Source organism: Lipotes vexillifer, unplaced genomic scaffold (genome assembly GCF_000442215.2).
Source record: "Lipotes vexillifer unplaced genomic scaffold, Lipotes_vexillifer_v1.1 scaffold1261, whole genome shotgun sequence".
Taxonomy (NCBI): domain Eukaryota; kingdom Metazoa; phylum Chordata; class Mammalia; order Artiodactyla; family Lipotidae; genus Lipotes; species Lipotes vexillifer.
The window spans coordinates 940,813-964,224 of record NW_006796548.1 but is presented as its reverse complement, the minus strand read 5'-3'; the positions used below and the strand labels follow the sequence as shown (position 1 = coordinate 964,224).

Genomic DNA, 23,412 nt, shown 5'->3' with positions numbered 1-23,412 from the left:
CAATGGGATCTAGGCCAAAGTATGAGGGCGCAGATGCAGGCTGGTAGCAGATGAGGCAGTAAGAGCTGGGGACGCCTCCTCCGGAAAATCTCTGCCTCTCTCTCTCTGTCTCTCCCTCCGTCTCTCTCTCTCTCTCTCTCTCTCTCTCTCTCTCTCTCTCTCTCACACACACACACACACACACACACACTCTCTCTCAATCCCCCTCCTCCAGACTGTCTCAGGATTCCTGCAGTCCACATCCAGTTCACGTTGTTTTGAGTTGGGTCGCCAAGAGCTGAGGTAACTAAATGTGTCTCCCCCATTTCCTGAGAGCCCCCCCCCAGAGGCTGCATCGAAGTCACCTCTGAATTTTCCTCCACACACCTCCAACCCCGGCCCAGAGCTCCGCAGTCTGCGCTTGCTGAATTAGCCCGAAGAGACCCCGGGCAGCTGCTACGTGGCGGGTTTCATAAAGGGAGGCGGTCCTAGCCCTGCGCTCAGGGACACAGACATTCGAGCTCCAAGCTGGCTCGTTCCCTTCCTCCCCTCTACTCCCAGCAATCCGAGCCCCCAGTCGCCCGGCTGATCTTGACCCAAAGCGGCCACCATATCGGATGTCAGAGGATACCGAGAGAGGTTCGAAGTTGATGAGGGTGGGGCTGACACTTGGGGTGGGGCCTGAAGACAGTACGGGGTGAGGATTGGACCGAGCGTTCAGGAGCCGAGTTTTATGTTTTTTTTATTTTTTAACATCTCTATTGGGGTATAATTGCTTTACAGTGGTGTGTTAGTTTCTGCTTTATAACAAAGTGAATCAGTTATACATATACATATGTTCCCATATCTCTTCCCTCTTGCGTCTCCCAGGAGCCGAGTTTTAAGTCCGAACTCTGGACCGAGACTGGACCTAGCTCAAGGAGGCGGAGCCTAATGAGGGAGCGGGGTGGAGATTGGGCTGAGGGCGGTGTCGGCGCGAGGATTGGGCCACGCGCTCGGGGGCGGTGCTTGAGGGGGCGGTGCCGTGTCGGAAGTCAAAGGTCAGTAAATAGTGGTGATGTCATGCGGGCAAGATGGCGGAAGGGTGAGCCAGTCATCCCCTTCTCGGGCGTTGGGCCCTGAATTCTTCCAGGGTTGGGGTGCTGGCCCAGGGTCCCCGCGGGGAACAGGAGGCTAGCGCGGGCCTGGACGGAGCTGAAAGGGCGGGGTGGAGTCTCAGCATGAGGGGGTGGGGAAGCAGCCTGCGAAGTCTCGGCCCGCGGGCCACATCTGAGGAGGGAACTGAGACCCGATTCTTGCGCGGGCGAGAGTCGCGCTGGGGGGCCGCCAGATGTGTCTGTCTTCCACAGGGAGGACGTGGGATGGTGGCGGAGCTGGCTGCAGCAGAGCTACCAGGCAGTCAAGGAGAAGGTAAGCCGGGCCGGCGCCCTTCCTACGGCAGGGCCCCGCGCCGCCTCACTGCAGCCTGGTCCGAGCTGTCCCGCCGGACCCGTGTGGGTGCCGGGCCTCAAGGATGAGGCCTACTTGGGCCCTACGGGAAGACAGACCCCAACTCAGACCAGTGTGACTCTAGCTACAGTGAAATAAATACGGTCTTAAAGTCTGCAGCGACCCTGTGGTAGGAATCCGTGGGAAGGAGCGGTTTATTTCCGCTTGGGAAATTCACAACTTCGTAGAAGAGAGAACGTTTGATCTCGGCCTTGAAGAAAAAGGATTCTAGCGATAGCAACTTTCTCCTCTAGTCATTCAAATATTAGAGTATATGCCACAGCCAGCACTGTCTGACTCTGTGGTCCTGAGGATACCGACGTTAGCCAAGCAGGTGCAATCCTGGACCTCCCAAAACTCACAGTCTAGTGGGGAAACAGCAATCCCTGTGGCACGAGTGAGGCTTGGCTTTGCCGGTGGGCAGTGCCATTGTGTGTTGTTGTTTCAGTCCATGCTAGTTTGTCAAAACCAACCCAACTGAATTCTGGAAAAAGTTAATTACTGTTTAGCTCAAGCAACTGGGGTGAGTCCTGCTTCAGGGAAGACTCCAAGAGGCTTCTGGCTTCAGTTAAATCAATCCTCTATTCTGGAAGCATTTGTAGTGTAGCATCACTACAGCCCAGCAAAATCTGAGAGTGACCTGAGCTGTTTATGTTGTTGAGGAAGACTCAGAGAATTTCAAACTGAGGTTTAATAGAAGAGACCCCAAAGGAGCTTGCTTTTTGTTGAGTAGTCTACTGGAAGGAGAGTCTGATGTTCATTTAGCAAATGTTGTGTGAGGGCCTCCTGTGTGTTACCCTTAACATTGGTCTTACCATAACTCATGAAAAATAGGTAGTTGATTAGCCTTCCATCTTTGTTCTCTCATTTGAAGCAAGGGGAATGGGTGTTGTTTCTGCCTTTGACAGTTCCCTGTTTGGAAAGAGAAAACTTAAATTTCCTACTCTTATATGAACCTAGGCAAGATATTTAACCTCTCAAAGCCTCAGTTCCTCATCTGTAAAGTGGGAATACTAATAATACCTACCTGCTAGGATTGTTGTGAGGATTAAATGATAATATATGTAAAGCACTAAGAACAATATCTAGCATACAGTAAGTACTAAATAAGTACTTATTTTTATTATAAAGTACTGAGAGCCACGGGGAAACCTCTTAAATACCTGCAGTCCATTTTTCCTTCCATTTTGTTCTTGGTCTTCAGTGCTTTCCTGGCCTTGCTTCCTTCCCTCCCTATGCTGGCTCCGTCTGGACCACTCAATTCCCAGCACCCCCAATTCTCTTGCACCCAATAGCATATATTGCCCCAGAAAATACAGCCCTTGGTGCTGTGATATGCCTCCCTCTGCCCGTTCATTCCTCTGCGTGTGTGTGTGTGCTTGCTTGCCCACGGACACTAGTAGGAAAAGTCACGATGCTTTTTGGCCCACTGCAGATTCCCCAAACTCTCTGGGCTGGGGCCCCTCACCCTCCACCCCTGCCCCAGCAACTTTTTCAGTCGCATATTTGCTTCTCCCCTTGCCTTCAGAAACTTTCCCCAAACCTAACTCTTCCTCAATTCCCCTGTCCAACCACTTCCTCTTTTACTTCCAGGAGACAAGCTCACCTCCTACTTTTTAAAATTTGAAGTCAATAACATGATCTCTTTTAACTCCCCACCCGTGAAGCCACTACACATAGACTTATCTATATAAACACTCAGCTTCACCTACCACTTGCCAAATCCAGTGGTGTTTTTCAGGTCTTATCTTTCTGGACCTTTCTGCTGCATTAGACACTAGTGATCACTCTCTCTTTCCTGAAACTCTACTGCCTTGGCTTTTGTGGCATGATTCTCTCTCAGTTCTCCACATACTTCTCCAGGCTTTCATTTCGTGTTTCACGAATTATTCTTCCTCTGCCTGCCCCTTAAAGGTGGTGTTTGAGGAACCTTATCCTCACACATTGCTTTGTTCACTCAACAAATGCTTTCATTTTAGGGAGACTCCTAATCCTTTTCTGTGAGATTTAGTATTTGAGAAGAGCTCCAGCTGGCCGGGTGTCCCAGATATCCCACAGTCACTGCAGATACTACATACCAAAATCATTGTCACCATCCTCTCTATAAACCCGCTCCCCCTTTAGCATTTTCTTCCTCAGCTGGCAGCACTGCAACCATCCAGTCACATAGTTTAGTTGCCAGTAGCTCTTCCCGACTCTTTCTTGTCCTGAGTCAAAACATCTATTTAATCACCAAATCCACCTTTTTTGCCTAGTATTTCTTGAACCAGTCCCATCTTCTCATCTTGACCAGCACTGTCCTTGTTCATTTTCTTCTATTTCCTTTCCTGGGCTATTGCAACAGCCTCCTGACAGGTCTTCCTCCATTTCTGATCTTGTCACTCTTGGACCTATAGTCCATGCCAGTCTCTGGAGTGACCTGTCAAAAACGCAAGTCTCATCATGTCCCACCTGCTTCAGACTTTGGTGGTTCCCCGTCATCAACAGGGCTGACCAGGCCCTCCAAGGTTGCCCTCTCAAGCTTTATCCCTCACCACTTCTGTGTTACCCTTTATTTTCATTAGGACTGAAGTGCTTATAGGCCTCAGTAAACCCCAGGCCCCACCATGCCCAGGCTTCCTTAGTGACTCCTGCTCATTCTTTAAGGCTCAGACCAGGCCTGTCAACAAGTCTTTCCAACCTCCCCACAATACACCGGTCACTGCTCTGCCCTTGCACATCAGCACTGTTACGTGAGCATTTTCCACAGTAGACTGTGACCTGGAGGGCTGGCACCATGTCTGTTCATATTGGTCCCCTCAGAGCTCACAGTCTAGTGAGGGAGACAGCCATTCATCAAATAATCATGTAAATGGTTATATAATTAAAATTGCCCTGGTACATACCAGTCTAACAAGCACACATTTTTTGAGTGCCTACTTTATGCCAGGCTCTATGTCAGACACTGGGAGAGCATCAGTGAACAAAAAACAAACGCTCTATGTTCACAGAGCTCACAGTTTATCCAGGAGGATAGACACGAACAGGTAATTATAAATCTAAAGGACAATAAATGTTAAAGAAGAGAAACTGCAGGTGCCTATGATCAGGGGAGCCAACCTACATCTGAAGGAAGTGACATGTAAACATAGCCAGGTGAGAGGGTTCGTTCATTGTGTTTGCTCGCTTGTTTTGAAGAGTTAGAACTATGTGTCAAGGAGAGGGAATGATGTGTTCAGATACCCTGAGTTAGGGAAGATGGTAGAACATTTGGGAAACTTGAGAAGGCCAGCTGGAGCTCAGTGCGGGGCATCGTGGGAGGGGATGAGAGTCCACCAGAGGTGAGATTATATGGGCCTTGTAAGTGAAGGTAAAGATTTTATACTTGCCATAGGATACTGTGTAATCACCGAAGAATGTAAAGCAGGGGCATCATGGTCTGCTCTGACTTACTAAGCTCCCACTGGTGTCACGAGGAGAAGGTAATAGAGGTATCTGATGCAACCTGGGAAAGGAGTCTGGTTGAAAGAGCAGGTTGGCCTGGACTAAGGTGGTGGCAGTGTGGATGGAGAGAGAATTGATAAATGACTCTTCCACTCCAATTAAGGAGTCCCGAATCTGAAATGGAGCCATTCCCACTCGCAGAGAAGCCTCTGGCTGATAGATGAGACTGTCCCATTCAGAGACTTCCCAGGATGATGAAAACTAGGCAGGCTCTTCTGCAAAGAAAAAATCACCAGAACATTCAAAAACATGTTTTTAAAATGTAGGTGATTATCCCTGTGTAAAATGAAAGGGCTTGAAGGGGTGAGCACAGTGATAGTTTGGGAACGTGTGTTAGAGTGGGTGAGGATGAAGCAAGACAAGGTAAGACTTAGACGAGAGCTGAGGGCCTGCTGTCTCACACTGGGTTTGAGTGCAGAGTGAGAGTCAGACCAGTCTGACAAGCAAGTGTCAACTCTGCCCAAAGGAGCTCTATGGATGAACAGAACCTTGGGGAATGGTGGAACCAAGGCGGCCTAGGAGAGAATCTGATCCAGTATTTCTTTTTACACCCGATTTGTTGAATGTAAAAAATCACACACCTTTTTCACTGGTGTTGTCAAAAATTGCTCATAAAAGCTTTCTAAACTATTGCTGTTACCAGTACAACATATTTATAAAACCTTTCACACAAATAATTTCACCTACTGTCTCATGTTTCAACTGAATTTCCCTGTGACAAAAAAAGTAAAAATAGAAAACACTTTCCTTTGATTAAAAAAAAACACACACACACCTTCTCTTTGTGTTTGAAATTGGAAACAAAGGTCATGACTTACAGCATAGCTAAGTGATGCATTGAAGTCTGTTTTGTTTTCAGACTGCATGTGCCCTCTTCTCCATTCTGCTCATGAGAACTACTGATCTCTTCCACCTCCCTCATTTCCCAGGAGAAAACCGAGGGCTAGATGAGAGTTCCTCCTGGCCACATAGCTTATAAGTGTCTGGGCTGAGCTCAGTCCCCGTTCTCAGAGCAGCAGGAAGTTCCTCTGTGCTCTCTGCTGTTGGGTAATCCCAGGTCATGGAATTGGGGAAAGTAAGCATTGTTTCTGAGCCCAGGCTTCCCATGTCACTGAGTTTTCCATGTTTCTGTCTGGTACTAACGCACAGGGAATAGGAACAAAGGGTGGTGGCACCAGCCGGCTCTGTCATCCCTCTCTTTCTTCCCTTAGTCCTCCGAAGCCTTGGAGTTCATGAAGCGGGACCTGACAGAGTTCACCCAGGTGGTGCAGCATGACACAGCCTGCACCATTGCAGCCACTGCCAGCGTGGTCAAGGAGAAGCTGGCTGTGAGTACCACCTACACCCTCCAAGTGACTTTCCCACATAGCCTGACCTGCCTGGGACCCTGGTGGGAGCTCCCAACCTTTCTACCATTAAGTGATTATTTTTTCCCATAGGCTCCCATTTTGAAAATTATGTCTGTCAAGCAAACAAGCTACATATGTTAAGTAATAACAAGCTTTCCCACTTCTGTATTGTTTTAGCAGATCGGCAAAGTCATTCATTGTAGACAATTTAGACAATACAGATAAATAAAAGAAAAAGAAAGACCTAGAGATACCCATAAGTCCCTCTCCCAGAGATTAACTACTGTTAATATTTGAGGAGTATATCCCTTATGTATACTTTCTTTTTCAAAACTGGGATCAAATGAACACCATGTTTCATAACCTAGTTTTTGACTTTATCATTGCAAACCTCGTTCTAGAGCATGCATAAATGGCATGGTATTCTGTTATGTGGATTTGACCAGTTCCTCGTTTCCTGTTTGTTTTTTCCAGTATTGTAAACAGAGTTACAGTTATGCTGATTGCTTAATCTTTCCCCTTAATATTTTTTTCCTGATAAGGTATTGGAAAGGATATAGGGTGAATATAGTTGTTTTAGACCTTTTAATATCTACTGTAAAACTGCCCTCCAGATAGGTTTTGCCAACTTATATTCTTACTGGCCCTGGTTTTATCAATGAGAGATGTATAGTGGAGTTCTCTTGTGAGATAGGAGTTAGATTCTAAAGTCAGCATGGAACTTGAAAATTGTATATGGTCAAAGATATCCCTGCAAACCTGAAATTTCCAATGAAGTATAGTATACTGGTTTTGTATTACAGTTTCTCCTTTAGTATTGGAACAGATTTCAGTTTCTTTGATCATCAGCTGAATCAGTTGCCTTGTAATTAGAGGCCGTGTTATGGAAAACATGTTATGGAGTTTTTATAGCCAAGCTTCTTTTGTTGAATCTTGTAAAATACTGTCTGCCTGCTAACCACAGCTACTGATGAGTGTGAATGACAAGTAGTAATCGAGCTGAACTGCTGCAAGTCCAGCCAGTAGCAGAGATGCCACTTGTTTCTTTCATTTATTTACTCCTTTTCTCATTCAACAAATATGATTATATACCTGTGCCAACATGTGCCAGGCACTATTGATAGTCTCTAGGTTTAAAATACCTGGGCAGCCTAATCAGGAGTAAATGTGACACTTTTCTACAAGGTTTGCAGAGCCTGGTCCTGTCTCTCAGCCTCCCATCCCTTATTACTTATGCATGTATGTATGTATGTATGTATTTATTTATTTATGGCTGCATTGGGTCTTCGTTGCTGCATGTGGGTTTCTCTAGTTGCAGCGAGTGGAGGCTACTCTTCATTGCAGTGCATGGGCTTCTCATTGCAGTGGCTTCTCTTGTTGCAGAGCACGGACTCTAGGCATGCGGGCTTCAGTAGTTGTGGCACGCAGGCTCAGTAGTTGTGGCTCACGGGCGTAGTTGCTCTGCAGCATGTGGGATCTTCCCAGACCCGGGCTTGAACCACTGTCCCCTGCATTGGCAGGCAGATTCTTAACCACTGCACCACCAGGAAAGTCCCATCCCATCCCTTCTTGCTCAAAGGCATTCTGACCAGTGTGGCTCAAGATTGGTGCCCCACTTGCCTCTTCTAGGAGGTCCATACATTGGCCCTCAGCTGGTCCCAGGTTTGCCTCTACACAAGGCTGTTTGTTCTCATCCTACCCATATGTCCTCAACCTTTCATACAAAATACTTCCTGAGCAATGATGATGATGAGATTGTAATATTACAGTACTGCTAGTTATTAAATGTTTGCCATGTGCTGGGCATTGTACACACCTTATCTCTTTTAATCTCCACAGTACCCCCCTGAAGGAAGTATATTTATCTGCATTTTACAGATAAGGAAACAGACTCTGAGAGGGTTTAGGTTTCATACCAAAAAGTAGTAGAGCTGGGATTCAGATCCAAGACTGACCCCAAAGCTAGTACCGTTTCCATCACTCTACCCATAAGTCCTCTTCCCCACTGAATGTCTGTGGCATGGATCCTCCCCTGTCAATTTGTGATCAGCCTGGTCGACCTTGAAATTTTGTTGAAACATTCAGTCAAGGAGCTCTGCTCTGACCTACACAGGCCTACTGTGGCCCTGTTCTGCAACCCCATCTGGGGGATGGGGACTCTGGCTGCCCCTCTGTCCTTCTCCAGCCCCAGAGATGGGGGTGAAAGGTCGTGAGCATTTCCCTGGTCCTCACACACAGTACACTTTGACCCCTGATGCTTCATACCTCCATACCCTGTACCCCAGTTTGCAGCCTGCTCCTGGGCCACTTGCTTCCTCTGTTGGCTTCTCTCTGCAGACTGAAGGCTCCTCGGGAGCAACGGAAAAAATGAAGAAAGGGCTGTCTGACTTCCTAGGGGTGATCTCCGACACCTTTGCACCCTCACCAGACAAAACCATTGACTGCGATGTCATCACCCTGATGGGCACACCCTCTGGCACGGCTGAGCCCTATGATGGCACCAAGGTATTCACTAGTGGCACTGGGCTCTAGCTTCTAACCGGAGCTCACAAAGCAGTACATGTTCATAAAAAATAAATACATGTATATAATTAAATTGGAGAATACCAATAAGCAAGAAGATGATTGTTTCTAAACCCGTAATCCCATCACTTAAAGAGAACCACTGATTCTTCGTTGGTGTATAACCTTCCATTTCTTTCTGCTTGCAAACACTGGTAAAGATAGTTTTGGGTTTTTCTTTTTAACAGAAAAAGCACTTTATACATGCAATTTTGTAACCCACTTAAAAATTTGCAATTAACTATTAGCATCTTTCCTAATCACCATCATTTTTAATGTCTTTAAATTCTTGCAAGTGTATGTAGCGTAATTTATTCGGTCATTTCCTTAGTGCTGCACATTTGGATTCCTTTCAGCTTTCATCCATAATAAGGAATGCTCTGCACAGCATCTTTACGGGCATGATCTCCACATTTGTGTTATTTAAGACTAATTTCCAATAGGAATAAATGTACAGGGGGAGGATATCTTCAAAGCAATTAAATCAACAAGAATGGTAGTATATTTCTATTGCATTTTATCTTCTCACCATTACTTCTTATATTTTGTGGAGCGTTTTCTCCCAGATTCACAGTGTGGTGTCACAGCAGTTTGGCCTTCTTCATAGCATTTTACCACATTGAATTTCAATTCCAAACATGATTTTTCAAGCATGTTTTTCAGCACTAGTATTAGCACCACCACTTAGTACACATTTAAGTGGATTGTGAAAATTTTTTAATTACAGGATTTTAAATTATAACAGTGAATCACCAAAATCGCTTGCTGAAGTTGTGATACAGCCAGCCCATGCTTCCTCCAATAATGAGGAAGGAAGGAGGGGCTTTCCGTTTACCAGCTAAAGTTTGCCACTCCTGTGGCCCTAATGGGAACACAGATTGCAGTTCATTTGGCAGACTAGCTATGAAATTAAGAAATTCTTGATGAATTGTTTTAATTTGAGGGAGTTAAATATTTCAGAATTTGCCAATAAATTTTGGACTTTATTAATATATTTGCACTAACATTTTTCATATCTCACATAATTCAAAACCATTTTATACATATAATTTAATAGCCTCCTTACCCTTTATTTTCTTAGTTTCCAGGGGTGGAATACTGGGTGAAAGACCATTTTTCTAGGAGCCCCAGTTTTGGACTCCTAGCCCAGTGCTCCACTCCATAGCCCACAGTGTTAATTGCCAGGTGCCCTGTGGGTATGGTAGCCAACAGGGGAGAAGCTGGGTTGTGGTTGATTGGCAGAGAGGGGTTGCTTTCTATCCCCATCACCCCAGAATTTCTGTTCTTTTCTCTGTTTTTTTAGGCTCGCCTTTATAGCCTGCAGTCAGACCCAGCAACCTACTGCAATGAACCAGATGGTGAGGGGGTAGCGGTGAGGGGGCAGGCTTGCTGGGCAGGGAGACCAAGCGGGTCTGGATTGCGTACCCTGTTTGTCTCTGGTAGCAGTGGCCAGGCACCCCCTGTGTAGAGGGACCAGAGTGGGGCTAGTTTGACCCTTACATCTGGTGGGATGGGTTGATGGTCCCCCTTCCTCCCTGAACCCAGACTGTCTTCATCCCCTTCTACAGAGGCTTTGCTCCTCTCATCCCTCATCCTCAGCTTAGGCTCCTTCCCAGCCCTGCTGCCCTGCCTGCCTTCCCTTTGGCCTGTTTGCTAAGCTCCTGCTGTGCAGCAAGCCCCAGGCTGGGAACCAGACACCAGAAATGAGTCGAACCCTCAATCAACCCTGTCCAGACCTCCAGGAACCTGCTGTTAGGAGACAGAAACAGGGAATAAAGCAAAGATACTAGAGATAGAGTGACGACTGCTTCCACAGTAAGAGGGGAGCAGTGGGATCCCAGAAGATGGCATGTAACCCAGCCTGGAAAACCTAGGATGTGACACCTGAATTGAAGTTTTAACGATGAATTAGAAGTAAACTAATTTTACTTTTAGAAGTGGGGGAAGGGTATTCAAGCAGGACAACAGGAATTTGAAGTTCTCGAAAAACCTAGGCATTTGGGAAGGCCAGACAAAGGGTGCATGTGAGGAAATGAGGGCAGTGAGAGCTGCCAGGGGCACCAGACTGGAAAGGCTTTGGGTACCAGACTAAGCAGTTGGAATTTTATCCTAAAAGGCTCAAGATAGTGGTTCTTAACCTTTTTTTAAGTCACAAATGCCTTTAAAAATCTGTTAAAAATAACAAGCCCTCTCTCAACAGAATTTTATATGCATATGGGAATTCTTTAACCCTTTGAAGCCCATCTTTGGACCATAGCCTGAAATGCCCTCCTGTACAGAACTGTTGAAGCGTTTTGAGACCTGATGTGATCAGATTTTGCATTTTATAAAAGAGCCTTCAGGCAGTGTTTTGTAGGATGAAATAGAGAGGGAGAGACGGAAGATGGGAAGACCAGTTAGGAGGCTTGATAGGAATCTTCATGTCAGACGTAAAGCCAGAACCAGGGAAGGGGCAGGTGGAATGAAGAGGAAGGTATGCATGTATAAGAGACGCTGAGGAAGTGGAATCCAGAGTGACTCCATAAGGGAGAAGTCTGGGAGGGCCTCCAGCTCTCCAGTGGATGAGTGGGTAGGACAGGTGGGGGAGGGAAGAAGATGAGCACACGTTGTATTTGCAGCATATGTGCAGGTGGATGTGTCCAGGCACCTGGACCTCTGGATCTGGAGCCCAGAAAGGCAGCCTGAGCTGCAAAGACACACTGAAGAATTGTCAGTGGGAGGAAGAGGTTGAAACTCGTGGTTTAGTGGAGGTTATCTTGGGAGAAAATGGAAAACAAGAAGAGATAAGGAAAGGAAAAAGAGGAGCCCACTGAAGACTTAGATGGAACAATGAGAGAAGTGGGAGGAAATATACAAAGAGTGAGAAGCCAGGAGAGAATAGGGCTTCAAGAGGAAGGTAGTGGCTCCCAGGGCAGAAACTGTAGGATGGTCACATGAGGAGGAGGACAGAGAATCTGCCACTGGATTTGGCAACATAGGGTCACTGGTGGTAACCTGAGAATAGCTGTTTCAGAGAGGAGAGGATTCAGTAGCCAAGTGCAGTGGGATAAAAAGCAGGCAGGCATGGGAGAGAGTGGAGACTGCAGCCCCTCCCAGTGATCACTTAGGGGCCATGCCGTGATATCAAGCTTACCCACCGCTTCACCCTGCCTGACCCCCCCACCTTGGGCCATATGGCTTTGGAAAAACCTTAAGCTTTCCTCATTGTCCATGTCCAGGCTTAGGTGTGATTTCTCTAGGCCCAGTGTTCTTTCTCCAGACCCACGGAACTGACCATCAGTGTCTGTCCCTCTGCAGGGCCCCTGGAGTTGTTTGACACCTGGCTTTCCCAGTTCTGCTTGGAGGAGAAGAAGGGGGAGATCTCAGAGCTCCTTGTAGGCAGCCCCTCCATCCGGGCCCTCTACACCAAGATGGTGAGGGCCCAGCCGGCAGGACCTCAACCAACTCCCGGCCTCAGGTGTGGGGAGGTGGGAGGGACATGTCCAGAGTCATTGTGGAGTCCTCTGGCCTGGAGAGCAGCAGGAGGCCCTGAGGAGCCAAACCAGCCGGCTCCTGAGCCAAGAATCCACGTGGGGGAAACTAATTTGCCAGGCTTCTGGCAATCACGGTGAGAAATGGAAGGGCCAGCAAAGCCTGGTGGGAGTTCTTTTCTCCCTCCTTGGCCAAGCTGGGCCAGAAAGGTGGGTCTGGGGGGTGGAAGTGCTCTAAGAATCACTACTCAGCCACTTATCCCATCTGATATCCAGAGTGGCTGGGAGCTGGCTGATGAGGCTGGGAACATAGACCCCACATAGCCACTCCCAAAGTCTCATCTCCACTGTCCCCTCCCTCCAGGTGCCTGCAGCTGTTTCCCATTCAGAATTCTGGCAGCGGTATTTCTATAAAGTCCATCAACTAGAGCAGGTATGCTGGCCTAACCAGGGAAGGTCCTCCACTCAGCCATGAGGGAAGGGGGCTGGATTTTGTTGAGGGAAGAAGGGGCCAGAGGGTGCCAAGAGTTCTGGGGTCAGGACCAGAGTCTGGGAAAGAGGGTTCCCTGACTGCTCCTGGCCATCTACTCCCCCACATTCAGGAGCAGGCCCGGAGGGATGCCCTGAAGCAGCGTGCAGAACAGAGCATCTCTGAAGAACCTGGCTGGGAGGAGGAAGAAGGTAAGAGGTATTGAGAGGTGATGAGAAAGTACCAAGTCCTGCCTGTGGGAGACTGTCTGGGCCATTCTCTCTGAAGCCTGGAGGGACATGGCACCCCAGGGAAGAGGAGGGAATGAATATGGTGTTTGCACATGCCAAGGATACACTGAGCTAACAAGGGGTTGTTTACCAAGGCTGGTGGATCCCAGGTTTAGGTACAGAAATCGCATGTGTCACTTGAAGCAGATTTCCCTGCTAGCCCATGGACCAGTACTTAAGAGTAGGGGATGCTTATTGAAATTCCAGATTCCCTTCTTCCACTTCTAAATAAGACTCTATGGACATGTGGCCAAACTTGTATTTTTAACAAGCTCCACTGGTAATGTTAATGACCAGCCAGACTTGGGAACTGCTGGCTTAGGGATGGAGCTGAGCTTCCTCTACCTGGTAGCTCAGCTTAGGATAGTGTGTGGGAGCCACCTGCATGGTATGTTAACACAGTTACTAAGTGCTTATATTATATGCCCAACCTGTACTAAAAGGTTTACATGTATGGTCCTTACCACAACTTCATTATCGCTCTTTTGCAAATGAGGCAAGTAGGTTAAAGAAGAGTTAAGTGTCTCGCCCAAGATCATGCACGTGGGATATAGCAGAGCCCAACCTGAACCTCAAACTGACTGACTTTAAAGTCTTGGCTTTCTAAGCTATAATATTATCTTGGGCTGCACTGCTAGAAGCTGAGTGCCCACCAGGCATGTGCTATGCCTCAAGGGTGGGAGAGACTTTGACCAACAGGGATTATCTGCAGAAGAATTGTGATGGAGAGGGAGGTGAGGAAACTGGCACCCATTAGTTTTGGTTAGAGCAAACTTTGGTGGGAACCTGAGGTCTGTTTTCAGAGAGCTCCAAGGTTGTCTTGGGGCTAAGCAGGGTACATCACTGTCTTTCCCTACCTTTCTCTCTTGACAGAGGAGCTTGTGGGCATTTCACCCACATCTCCAAAAGAGGCCAAGGTTCCTGTGGCCAAAACTTCCACATCCCTTGAAGGAGGACCTGGCCCCCGGAGCCCCTGTGAAGAGAATCTGGTGACCCCGGTTGAGGCTCCAACAGAGGTGACTCCATCAGAGAGCAGTGAGAGCATCTCCCTCGTGACACAGATTGCCAAACCCACCCCTGCATCTGAGGCACCAGTGCTGCCCAAGGACCTGTCCCAAAAGCTTCTAGAGGCATCTTTGGAGGAACAGGACCTGGCTGTGGATATGGGCGAGACTGGACCCCCACCCCTAGCTCAGTCTAAGCCCCACACCCCTGCTGGCCGCCCCAGCGGTCCAGAGCCCCGGCCTCCAGCCAGAGTAGAGACTCTCAGGGAGGAGGTACTCACAGACTTACGGGTGTTTGAGCTGAATTCAGACAGCGGGAAGTCTACACCCTCGAATGGAAAAAAAGGTAAGCTATGGGCTTCCCTGGTGGCGCAGTGGTTGAGAGTCCACCTGCCGATGCAGGAGACACGGGTTCGTGCCCCGGTCTGGGAAGATCCCACACGCCGCGGAGCGGCTGGGCCCGTGAGCCATGGCCGCTGAGCCTGCGCGTTCGGAGCCTGTGCTCCGCAATCGGAGAGGCCACAACAGTGAGAAAAAAAAAAAAAAAAAAAAAAAAAAAAGAAAAGGTAAGCCAAGGCCAAAGCCCAGGGAGTGTGTGCGGGCAGGGCAGGTGGGAGTTGCCACCTCACAAGGCAGACTTGTCTCCTTGTCCCATGTGAGGATCCTAGGAGCAGATGGCCTTCCTTTGTGCTACTGATGATGATGATGACAGCTACTATATGATGATGACAGCTACTATAGTATTTATTATACTCTATTCCATCAATTCCAAGATGCATTTATTCTCTGAAATTAGGATGCATCTTACAGTTGTTGGGGTTTTAGATTCAACAAAATAAGGTTTATGTCAAATCATGGGTTAAGGATGTAATATTGCATTTAATTTCTCAGTTACCAGGGGAGCTTGTTAATTTCCAGTTTACAACTCACAGCTCCATATAACTGTCCTCATTTTACAGCTGAAGAAAGTGAGCCTCAGAGATGTTAAGTAACTTGCTCAAATTCACATGGTCAGGAAGTAGCAAGCCCAGATTCAGACCCAGCTGTGTCTGACCTGAAACCCATGCCCTTAACTACCACACTGTGTCAGTTTCTATCCTTTTGAACAGTTCAACTTTGGGGTGGGAACTCCTGTGACATTGATTGCTGTCAAGGGTCTTCTACCATGGATGACCTCAGGAAAGTCAGTTAGCTTCCCTAGGCCTGTGTTAATTGTTATTATTATAAAATATATAAACAAAACTTACATGTACAGCTTAAAGAAGAATAAAATGAATACTCATGAACTTTCAGTGACCCAGCTTAAGTAATAGAGCTTTAGTTTCTTATCTGCATAATGAAATTTTAGACTGTAGACACTTTGACTTTATGTCAAGGGGGGACCTCTCTCTAACTCCTGCAATTAAAGGACAGTGATGGCTCTGGTGTCAGCTTGTTTTGCCACATCCAAAATACCTCTCCAGAGATAGCCAATTGTCAGCAAGACCTCCCCTCAGCTCCTCACACGCAGGCATCCTGTCTGTCAACACTCAGCACCAATTGGCCACAAAGCTTGCCCAGCAGGTGAGCACTGGCCTACTGGCAGTGAGGGACTGGCTTACTGCAGTGGATGGGAAACAGGCTGATTTCCAGTTTCCAACAGAGTGTTTTCCTTCTGACTCTGGTTCAGTGAGGTCATCCATTGAGCTCCTACCTACTCTTTATAAGACACTGAGGAGGGAGGGTTAAAGGCTGCAGTCTATGATGAGGCACAGAGCAGTATGAGACAGGCTTGGTACAGGAGGAGTTCAGAGAAAGAAGGAACCTCTGCGCATCAGCAGGTGTTTCACCAAGGAGACAGGCATTGTATAGGAGAGTTGGAGAGTTTGCGGCTGGTGCGCGGGGAGCGGTAGTCCAGGCTGAGGGGGCCTGCAAAGTCCCCCACATGGCAGATCGTGTGTTAAGGACATGGGGACATGGGGCACATTGAAGGGGGTGACCAAAGCCCACGTTTCTGTATTGTTCCCAGGAGAGGGAGGAACAAGGACTTAAAATCTTAAGCCGAATTCAGAAAGTTGGACTTGGTGCCACAAAGCAGCAGGGCATGCTGCTTATATGCCCAACCTGTACTAAAAGCTTTACATGTAGAGGCTAAGGGCTCAGGCTCTGGAGTTCAGACAGTTCTGGGTTCAAATCCCAACTTTGCTCATAAGCCATGTGACTTCAGAAAAGCTACTGATCTTCTCTAAGCCTCTGTTTTCTCCTCTGTAAGTTGGGGGTAATTATTTCCTGATAGGTCCTCAGTTAGGGAAGAAATTTGGGTGGAGCCCTGCTCTGGGGAGATGATGCAGATAATAAGACGTACCATTCTCTGAGCACTTTCCATATGTCTGTATAGCTCTGTGCTAAGCACTTGATAGGCATATCACTCAATCCTCACAAAAATCCTGAGATCTGTGAGATTTTCCCTTTTTTTTTTTTTTTTTTTTTACTGGTAGGAAACTGAAATCAATTACCCATCCAGTAGGTATTTAGAAAAGTGTGACATTGCCTTTAGGAGAGTGAAGAGTAGGTGATGGACCCAATATGTGGTGTGTGGTTGCTGGGTAGATGGTACGAAGGGTCCATTTGAGATAACGGTCATGAATTTTAAGAGACACCAGTCAGCACAGTTGTACTTTTGTCCAGCCACATTCAGTTGCTCAGGTGCAGGCACAGAGCAGATGGGGAGTTGGACTTAATCAGGGTTCGGGTTTACCCAGGTGAACTCAAAAAGACAAGAGTCCAAGTGTATGCAAGAAGTGATCAGAATGATGGTTCATGGAATCTGAGCTGGGTAAGGGAGGGAATAACAGTGAAACAGAAGGTTAAAGAATTATTGTTTCCATTGGGAATTGGGCTATTGGAGAGAGTGATGAGAAAAAATGAATGGTGGGTAGAGACTGGAAGAAATGAGATTATGGGGAAGATGCAGCATAAGCTCTTAACAGTGCACTATACTGCCTCTAACGCCCTGGGGGATTCGCAAAAGGAGGGCCTGGGGATTCAGTGCAGGAGACCCAACAGAAGTAGTTGCAGTCACTTAGTGGGGGAAGCTGGGGTCTCAGACTAGGGTGGGACAGTAGGGACAGAGTAAAGGGAGGAAGAATCTTAAAAGAGGCCTGGAGGCAGGGTGACTCCTTCTCCCTCTTTGTCCAGATGACATGAGGGAGGCTTGGTCTCTGGATACAGCAGTCTCTGGAGGTGGCCCAGCCACAGGGACCTCTAAGGTCCCAGGGTGATGCCTGTCATTGCAGAGCTGCTTCCCACCTGTATATTGTGCCGAGATCCATTTGAGCAAGGAGACTAGACTTACCCTGCTCAGGCTCCCTCAGCAGGGAGCAGAGAATGGAGATTAGGGCAGGCCCTGTGGCCTGCAGACTGGAAGGAGCTCTGGGCTTAAAGCCCCACTTCACTACTGACTGACCTGGGAGTGGCTTTTGCTTCCATTTCTTCTCTGGAGGAGCAAAGAGCCAACTAAACAGAATAAAATGAGCTGTGAGTGACAGCACCATGAGGTTAATAATCACCTGAAAACTCCCCTTTCTTACAAACAAAAGAAAACAGTAAAACTTCATCATGAAATCTTAAATTGTTGTTGCATAGATCAGTTCTCTGCCACATGCACAGTGTAAAGGAGAGCTTAGTACTCTCATTGTGTGACAGGACAGGATGGTGGGAGGAAGCAGGTGGCAGAGAAAGCCCAGATTCACATCTCTGCCACTCAGAGCCTTTGTTTCCTCACCTGTAAATTGGAACTGTTAATACCTATCCCACAGGGTGGGTGTAAAGTGCTCCAAAAATGTTAGCTGATGCTTTCTTTTTTACCCCGAAGGGTCTGCCCTAGCATTTAAGCCTGAAGAGGAGAGTTTCAAATCCCTAGAGGGCAACCTGGGGTTAGGAAAAGCTGTCATGACCACAGCCACAGCTCTGGAGGGAGAAATCAGCCAGGAGTCCAGCTTCTAACCCACAGGAAGCCTGCACTGACAGGGAGCCAGACGCAAGCCACCAAGAGTGTCCTGAAAGCACAGGGAGCCTTAGATGTGGAGTCAGAAGAACTGGGTCTTGGTTGCAGATCTGCCTCTGACTGGGTGTGGGACCATGTGCAAAATTATTTAACTCTGGGACCAGGCCTTTAACAGCTCCATTTGTTAAATATCCACTATGTATATATGTTACAGGCACTTTACATGATACTGCTAATTTTAACACTGTTGTATCTCAACTGCAGGCCAAGGTCTATACAGAATCATCTAGGTACCTGTTTATAATGCAGAATTCTGGGTCACCACCTACACCTGCTGAATCTAAATGAGGGGGGATGGGAAGACAGGAATCTGCATTCTAATAAGCTCCTCCAGTGGTTCTTTGCAAAGAGGGTGGTTTTATCCTTATATTATAAATAAACTGAAGCCCAGAATAACTTGCGCAAGACTACACAATAGATAAAAGAGTTAGGGTTCCACCCAGGTTTGCTTGGCTCCAGAGACCCTGCTGTTACCACACCACTTATGGCTAGCTGGGTGACTAGAGAACAGTGCAAGAACCCGAATAAGGAACGTGGAGGCCGGGCTTGGGGAGGTCTCAGAGCCTGGGTGCATGGTGAGGAACAAGCTGGACAGGAAGAAACAAGGTATTTACAGGTGGTGCCATTGGGGGATCAGAGCTTACTCTTTTTTTTTTTTTAGAGCTTTCTCTTTTTAAAGGTGCTTTTTAAAAAAGTGATTACAAAGTAATATGTGTTCATTTAAAAAAATATATTACCCCATAACCTCATCACCTAGTGATAATTATTGTTAGTATTCTTGTGGGTGTTTTGCTCATTCTCTCTGTATGTGTGCATGCATCTGTGAGTGTATTTTTTTAATGGAATAATACTGCATATACTCTTCTTTTTTACAGGAACTATTTTTGTAGTTTTCTTCTTACTAATAACTTTCACATGTACATTTTTTTTATATTGCCTGTAAGAAAACATACCCAAATATGAATGTTTGGAGCAGTAGTTGTCAAACCTTAGCAGGCATCAGAATTACCTAGAACAGGGAGGAGTAAATGTTTTCTGCACAGAGCCAGGTCACAAATATTTTAGGCTTTTGGGGACATACAGTTTCTGTCCCAGCTCTGTCGTTTCAGCATGAAAGCAGTCATAGACAATATGTCAACAAGTGGCCATGGCTGTGTTCCAAAATTTTATTTCCAAAAGCAGACAGTAGGCTGGATTTGGTCCACAGGCCATAGTTTGCCAACCCCTGATTTAGAGAAAGAGTCCACGAATATTTACTGAGTACAAACTATTTGTTCTAGTCACTTGGAATACATAAGAAAACAGAAGATCCCCGTCCTCGGGAGCTCACATTCCAGCTCCTCTACTATTAGACAGTAAGCATAGTGAATCTGATTATGTAATACACCAGAAAGTGGTAAATACAATAGAAAAAAGAACAACCAGAGCAGAGTGAGGGGTCAGGGTGCAACTGAAAATAGGACAGTCTGGGTAGACCACGTTTAGATGGTGAGATTTGAGTAAAGGTGTGAAGGAAGCGAGCGAGTTGGCCTGTGGGTATCTGAGGAAGAGTTCCAGGTACAGGGAACAGTCCTTGCAAAGGCCCTAGGTGGGAATGTGCCTGGTGTGTTTCAGGAGTAGCAGGATCAGTGTAGGTAGAAGGGAGTGATTGAGGAGGAAGAGGTTCATTGTTTATTTCTTCTGGAAGATTTCCATGGCCCCTAGGGAGCTTCTGGACCCCAGTACTTCTCCACTATTCAGTAACTTGCTTTTTCTCACTTAATAGTTTAAGACTATTTTGGCATGTATATAAATGTTCTATAGCCTAACCTTTAAAAGCCACATAACTTTCCATCATATGACTATACCATTTATTTTTGTAATTCCCTATCAGTGAACTTTCAGGTAGTTTTTTAAGTTTTCATCACTGTAACAGCACTACAGTGAACATCCTTTTGGTTAAATTTTTTTACTGAATCCAGGATTTTTCCTTAAAATAGATTCCTAAAAGTGGGATCACTGAGCCAGAGAAAGCAGAATGTAAAGACCTTTGGTGTGTATTTGTCAGGCCTTTCTAAAGAGTTCTATCACCCCCAGCTACAACCTCTTCACATACCCCTTCCTGTCTCTCACACTATGGATCACGGTTCCAGGCTCAAGCACAGACATCAGTGAGGATTGGGAGAAGGACTTTGACTTGGACATGACTGAAGAAGAAGTGCAGATGGCACTTTCCAAAGTGGATGCTTCCGGTGAGGTGAGTGGGCCTGGCTGGCCACAGGGAGGCAAGCACAGTGATTCCAGGTCTGAGGACTCTCCCTGCCAAGCCCGACTGTCCCCTCAAGGTGGATCCCACTCCTGTCTGAGGTGGCAGGCTGCGGGAAGGAAGCTAGGGCCTCCCACTCAGGCCCTGAACAGTAGTCATTAGCAGGGTCCGCTTCCCCTCAATTCCAGGGGGATGGATGGGGGAGTTCTTGACCTTAGCTCCTATCAAAATCACCTGAGGAACTACTAAAAAATACAGGTACCAGGGCTTCCCTGGTGGCGCAGTGGTTGAGAGTCCGCCTGCCGATGCAGGGGACACGGGTTCGTGCCCCGGTCCGGGAAGATCCCACATGCCGCGGAGCGGCTGGGCCCATGAGCCATGGCCGCTGAGCCTGCGCGTCTGGAGCCTGTGCTCTGCAATGGGAGAGGCCACAACAGTGAGAGGCCCGCGTACCACACACACACACACACAAACCTGACATACAATATATCTGAACAGAATTATTCATATTAGGGGATCTGCTGATATGAAGAGAGAGGCCAAGAGAGAGTTGCCTGGGGAGACTTCAGCTGGGGATTAGGGTGCTGGAGCTCCTAGTGAAAGCCCTGTGAGCACCTGTAGTCCAGTGCCACGCTTGCTTCTGATCACAGCACCACTGTAAAGTTCCCTGCCTCTCAGGGCCATGTTCTTACCTGCTCCGCAGGAGACAAGTTCTCCTTCAGGGATTGACTGACGGGCTTCTTGTAGTCAGGGCGTCCCCTTGTGGTGTCCAGTGTTGGTTGGTAGAAGCATTTCCTTTGAGTCTGGAACCATCAGAACAGCAGGCCCACCGCTTGGGCAGAGGGCAGCTCTGCTCCCCAGACATTCCTTGAAGCAAGTGGTTTGCTCTGAGAGGAGGCCAGGTATGGCCCGGGGGAGTTGGGGCTGGGGCTGCGGGGAGGGCTGTCCCGAATTGGAGGCAGCTGGGGAGCTTGGGTCTCAGCTTGACTCAGAGGAGTAATACGTGTTTGTGCTCTCCATTATCCCCTCCCTTTGCAGCTGGAAGATGTAGAGTGGGAGGACTGGGAATGAGGGGAGCCAGAGCAAGCCGCTCCCCTACCCACAGCACTTCCCACCTCCCTCGCTCGTCTCCGCCCGGCCCTGGAAGACACTGACTAAGAATGTCCCCCAAATGGCCTCTGTCAGCCAGAGCTCTAGGCAGATTCTGGGTTGTTCCTTGTTGGCCCTTTGGGCCTCTGCTCACATCTGGGAAGGGGCTTGCTAAATCCAAACCAGGAACTCTGACTTGTGCCAACTATAGGATGACCCGAGGGGGAGGAAACCTACCCCCCTCACCAGAAGAGCCTACACTTCTCTGCTGAACACCCACTGTTCCTGGGGACTCTTGCTGGGAAATCCCAACGGATAGCCCTAGCCCATCTGCCTGTGTAGGCAGAGGCCAAGCTACCAGTCTCTTGGAGGACGCCGAGAAAACACACTCTGTCATCCATAAGCAGGCAGAGAAGGCCATGCCACCTGCCCTTGGCTAGACAGGGATGGTGAACACATTTTGGTTCCTATCCCAGCGGGTAAGAGGCATTCATTTCTGGGAAATTTGCCTCTCTTAGGAATCTCCCCCTCCCAGGCATCTTCCATTCCTGGAAAGGTTCTAGAGACCAAACTCCCTCCTTTTACCCAGTCCAGGCTGGTATGTCCCCAACGCCTTTCCCAAGGCTTCTTCATGTCGGATGCACCCGAGTCCTTAGCCCAGCTGTGCCACCTGCAAGAGTGCTCTTGCTCTTCTTCCCCTCCCCAGGAAGGGAGGGGGCCACTTCAGGCCCTTCTGTGTGTTGCCTGGCGGGATACCTTGTCCAACCAGCTACCCACCTCGACTCCCCAGTAGCTTAGGACACAAGCCAGCTACCAGTGGTACAGAGCAGTGATCAAAGCTGAGTACTTACAACTCTGGTAAGCCCAACTTCTCTGCCTCATCCCTTCTGCGTCCTGAAGGGATATGCTGGGGGTGAGCTTCTTGAGACTGTCCTCAGGTTTCTGCAAAAGCTCTTCTTCCTGAAGGCAGATCCAATCCTTGTGGCTCTCACCCCCCACTCTGGTAAAAGCTGCACCTCTCTTGGGGGGATGAGGGGCTGCAGGAATCCCTGGAGACCCTGGTGCTTCACGATGCTGCTCTGGTGATTCTTGTATATAATCTGGTGTGTTCACCAATGATTTAAAGTGATTGTGGTCAGGGACGCCAGGAGAGTGGTGGTCACTTCCACTTCAAACCTTGAATGAGGGGGTGGGATGGAGAGAATGCTGAATCTTTTTTTGATGGGATGGGGTTTTTCTCTTTGTAATTATTTCTTTAGTTTAATTAACCTTTTGGTTGTTTGTGCAATATTATATATTTTAAATTATAATGTATCTCCCCAGAGTATTTTGTAGCCGGGAAAAGAAAAAGGAAAAAAAAAAAAAGACTCTAACAGCTGTTAGTTTTGTAATTAAAAAAGAAAGAAAAAAGAACTTTGTCCTGAACCTTTTCCAGACTTGCCGTTAACAGCTATTAAAGAGATTCAACAGAAGCTGGAAGGTGTCTGGGGCTCTGTTCTTGTACCCTACGGCAGCTGCCCCAGAGCCAGGGCAGAAAACACACTATGTGCAGGGTGGCTTCCTGCTTGGAGCCTGGGGGTTAGGATGGGAGGGAGCCTGGGTTCTGAGGAAGTCCCTTGTCCTCATCCCAGGCTCACCTTGGCCTTTGGGATGAGGAAGGGACAGGGCCCCCAACAGGCCTCTCACCAAGACAAGGAGTCAAGAGGCTGTTACTGCATTCCCAACGCTTCTGCTTTTATTTGGAAAGGAAGTTGCAACAACAGTGGTTCCAGTTGCTCTTGGTCATTTTTCTCCTCTCCTCCCCCTGTATGTGTATGATTCTGGGGTCTGTTTTTAATTAACTTTAGTTAAACACCTGTATGAAAATCACTTGTCAGCTGTAATAAAAGGGAAGTCTGAATGAGGCCCTCTGGTTCCATGAAGATCTTTAAAGGGAAAG

At 47.6% G+C, this 23,412-nt stretch overlaps 1 protein-coding gene across 1 annotated transcript; it reads left to right on the top strand.

The window, feature by feature from the left end:
- Positions 1 to 1,005: 1,005 nt before the first annotated feature.
- On the top strand, positions 1,006 to 22,949 carry BSDC1 (BSD domain containing 1). The gene is given in 12 exon segments (XM_007468681.1): positions 1,006 to 1,063; positions 1,329 to 1,389; positions 6,162 to 6,278; positions 8,585 to 8,620; positions 8,622 to 8,804; positions 10,165 to 10,219; positions 12,159 to 12,274; positions 12,696 to 12,764; positions 12,934 to 13,012; positions 13,964 to 14,440; positions 20,272 to 20,375; positions 21,423 to 22,949. Coding segments are annotated over 12 exon segments (1,341 nt in total). The 5' UTR covers positions 1,006 to 1,052; the 3' UTR covers positions 21,456 to 22,949.
- The last annotated feature ends 463 nt before the right edge of the window (positions 22,950 to 23,412 follow it).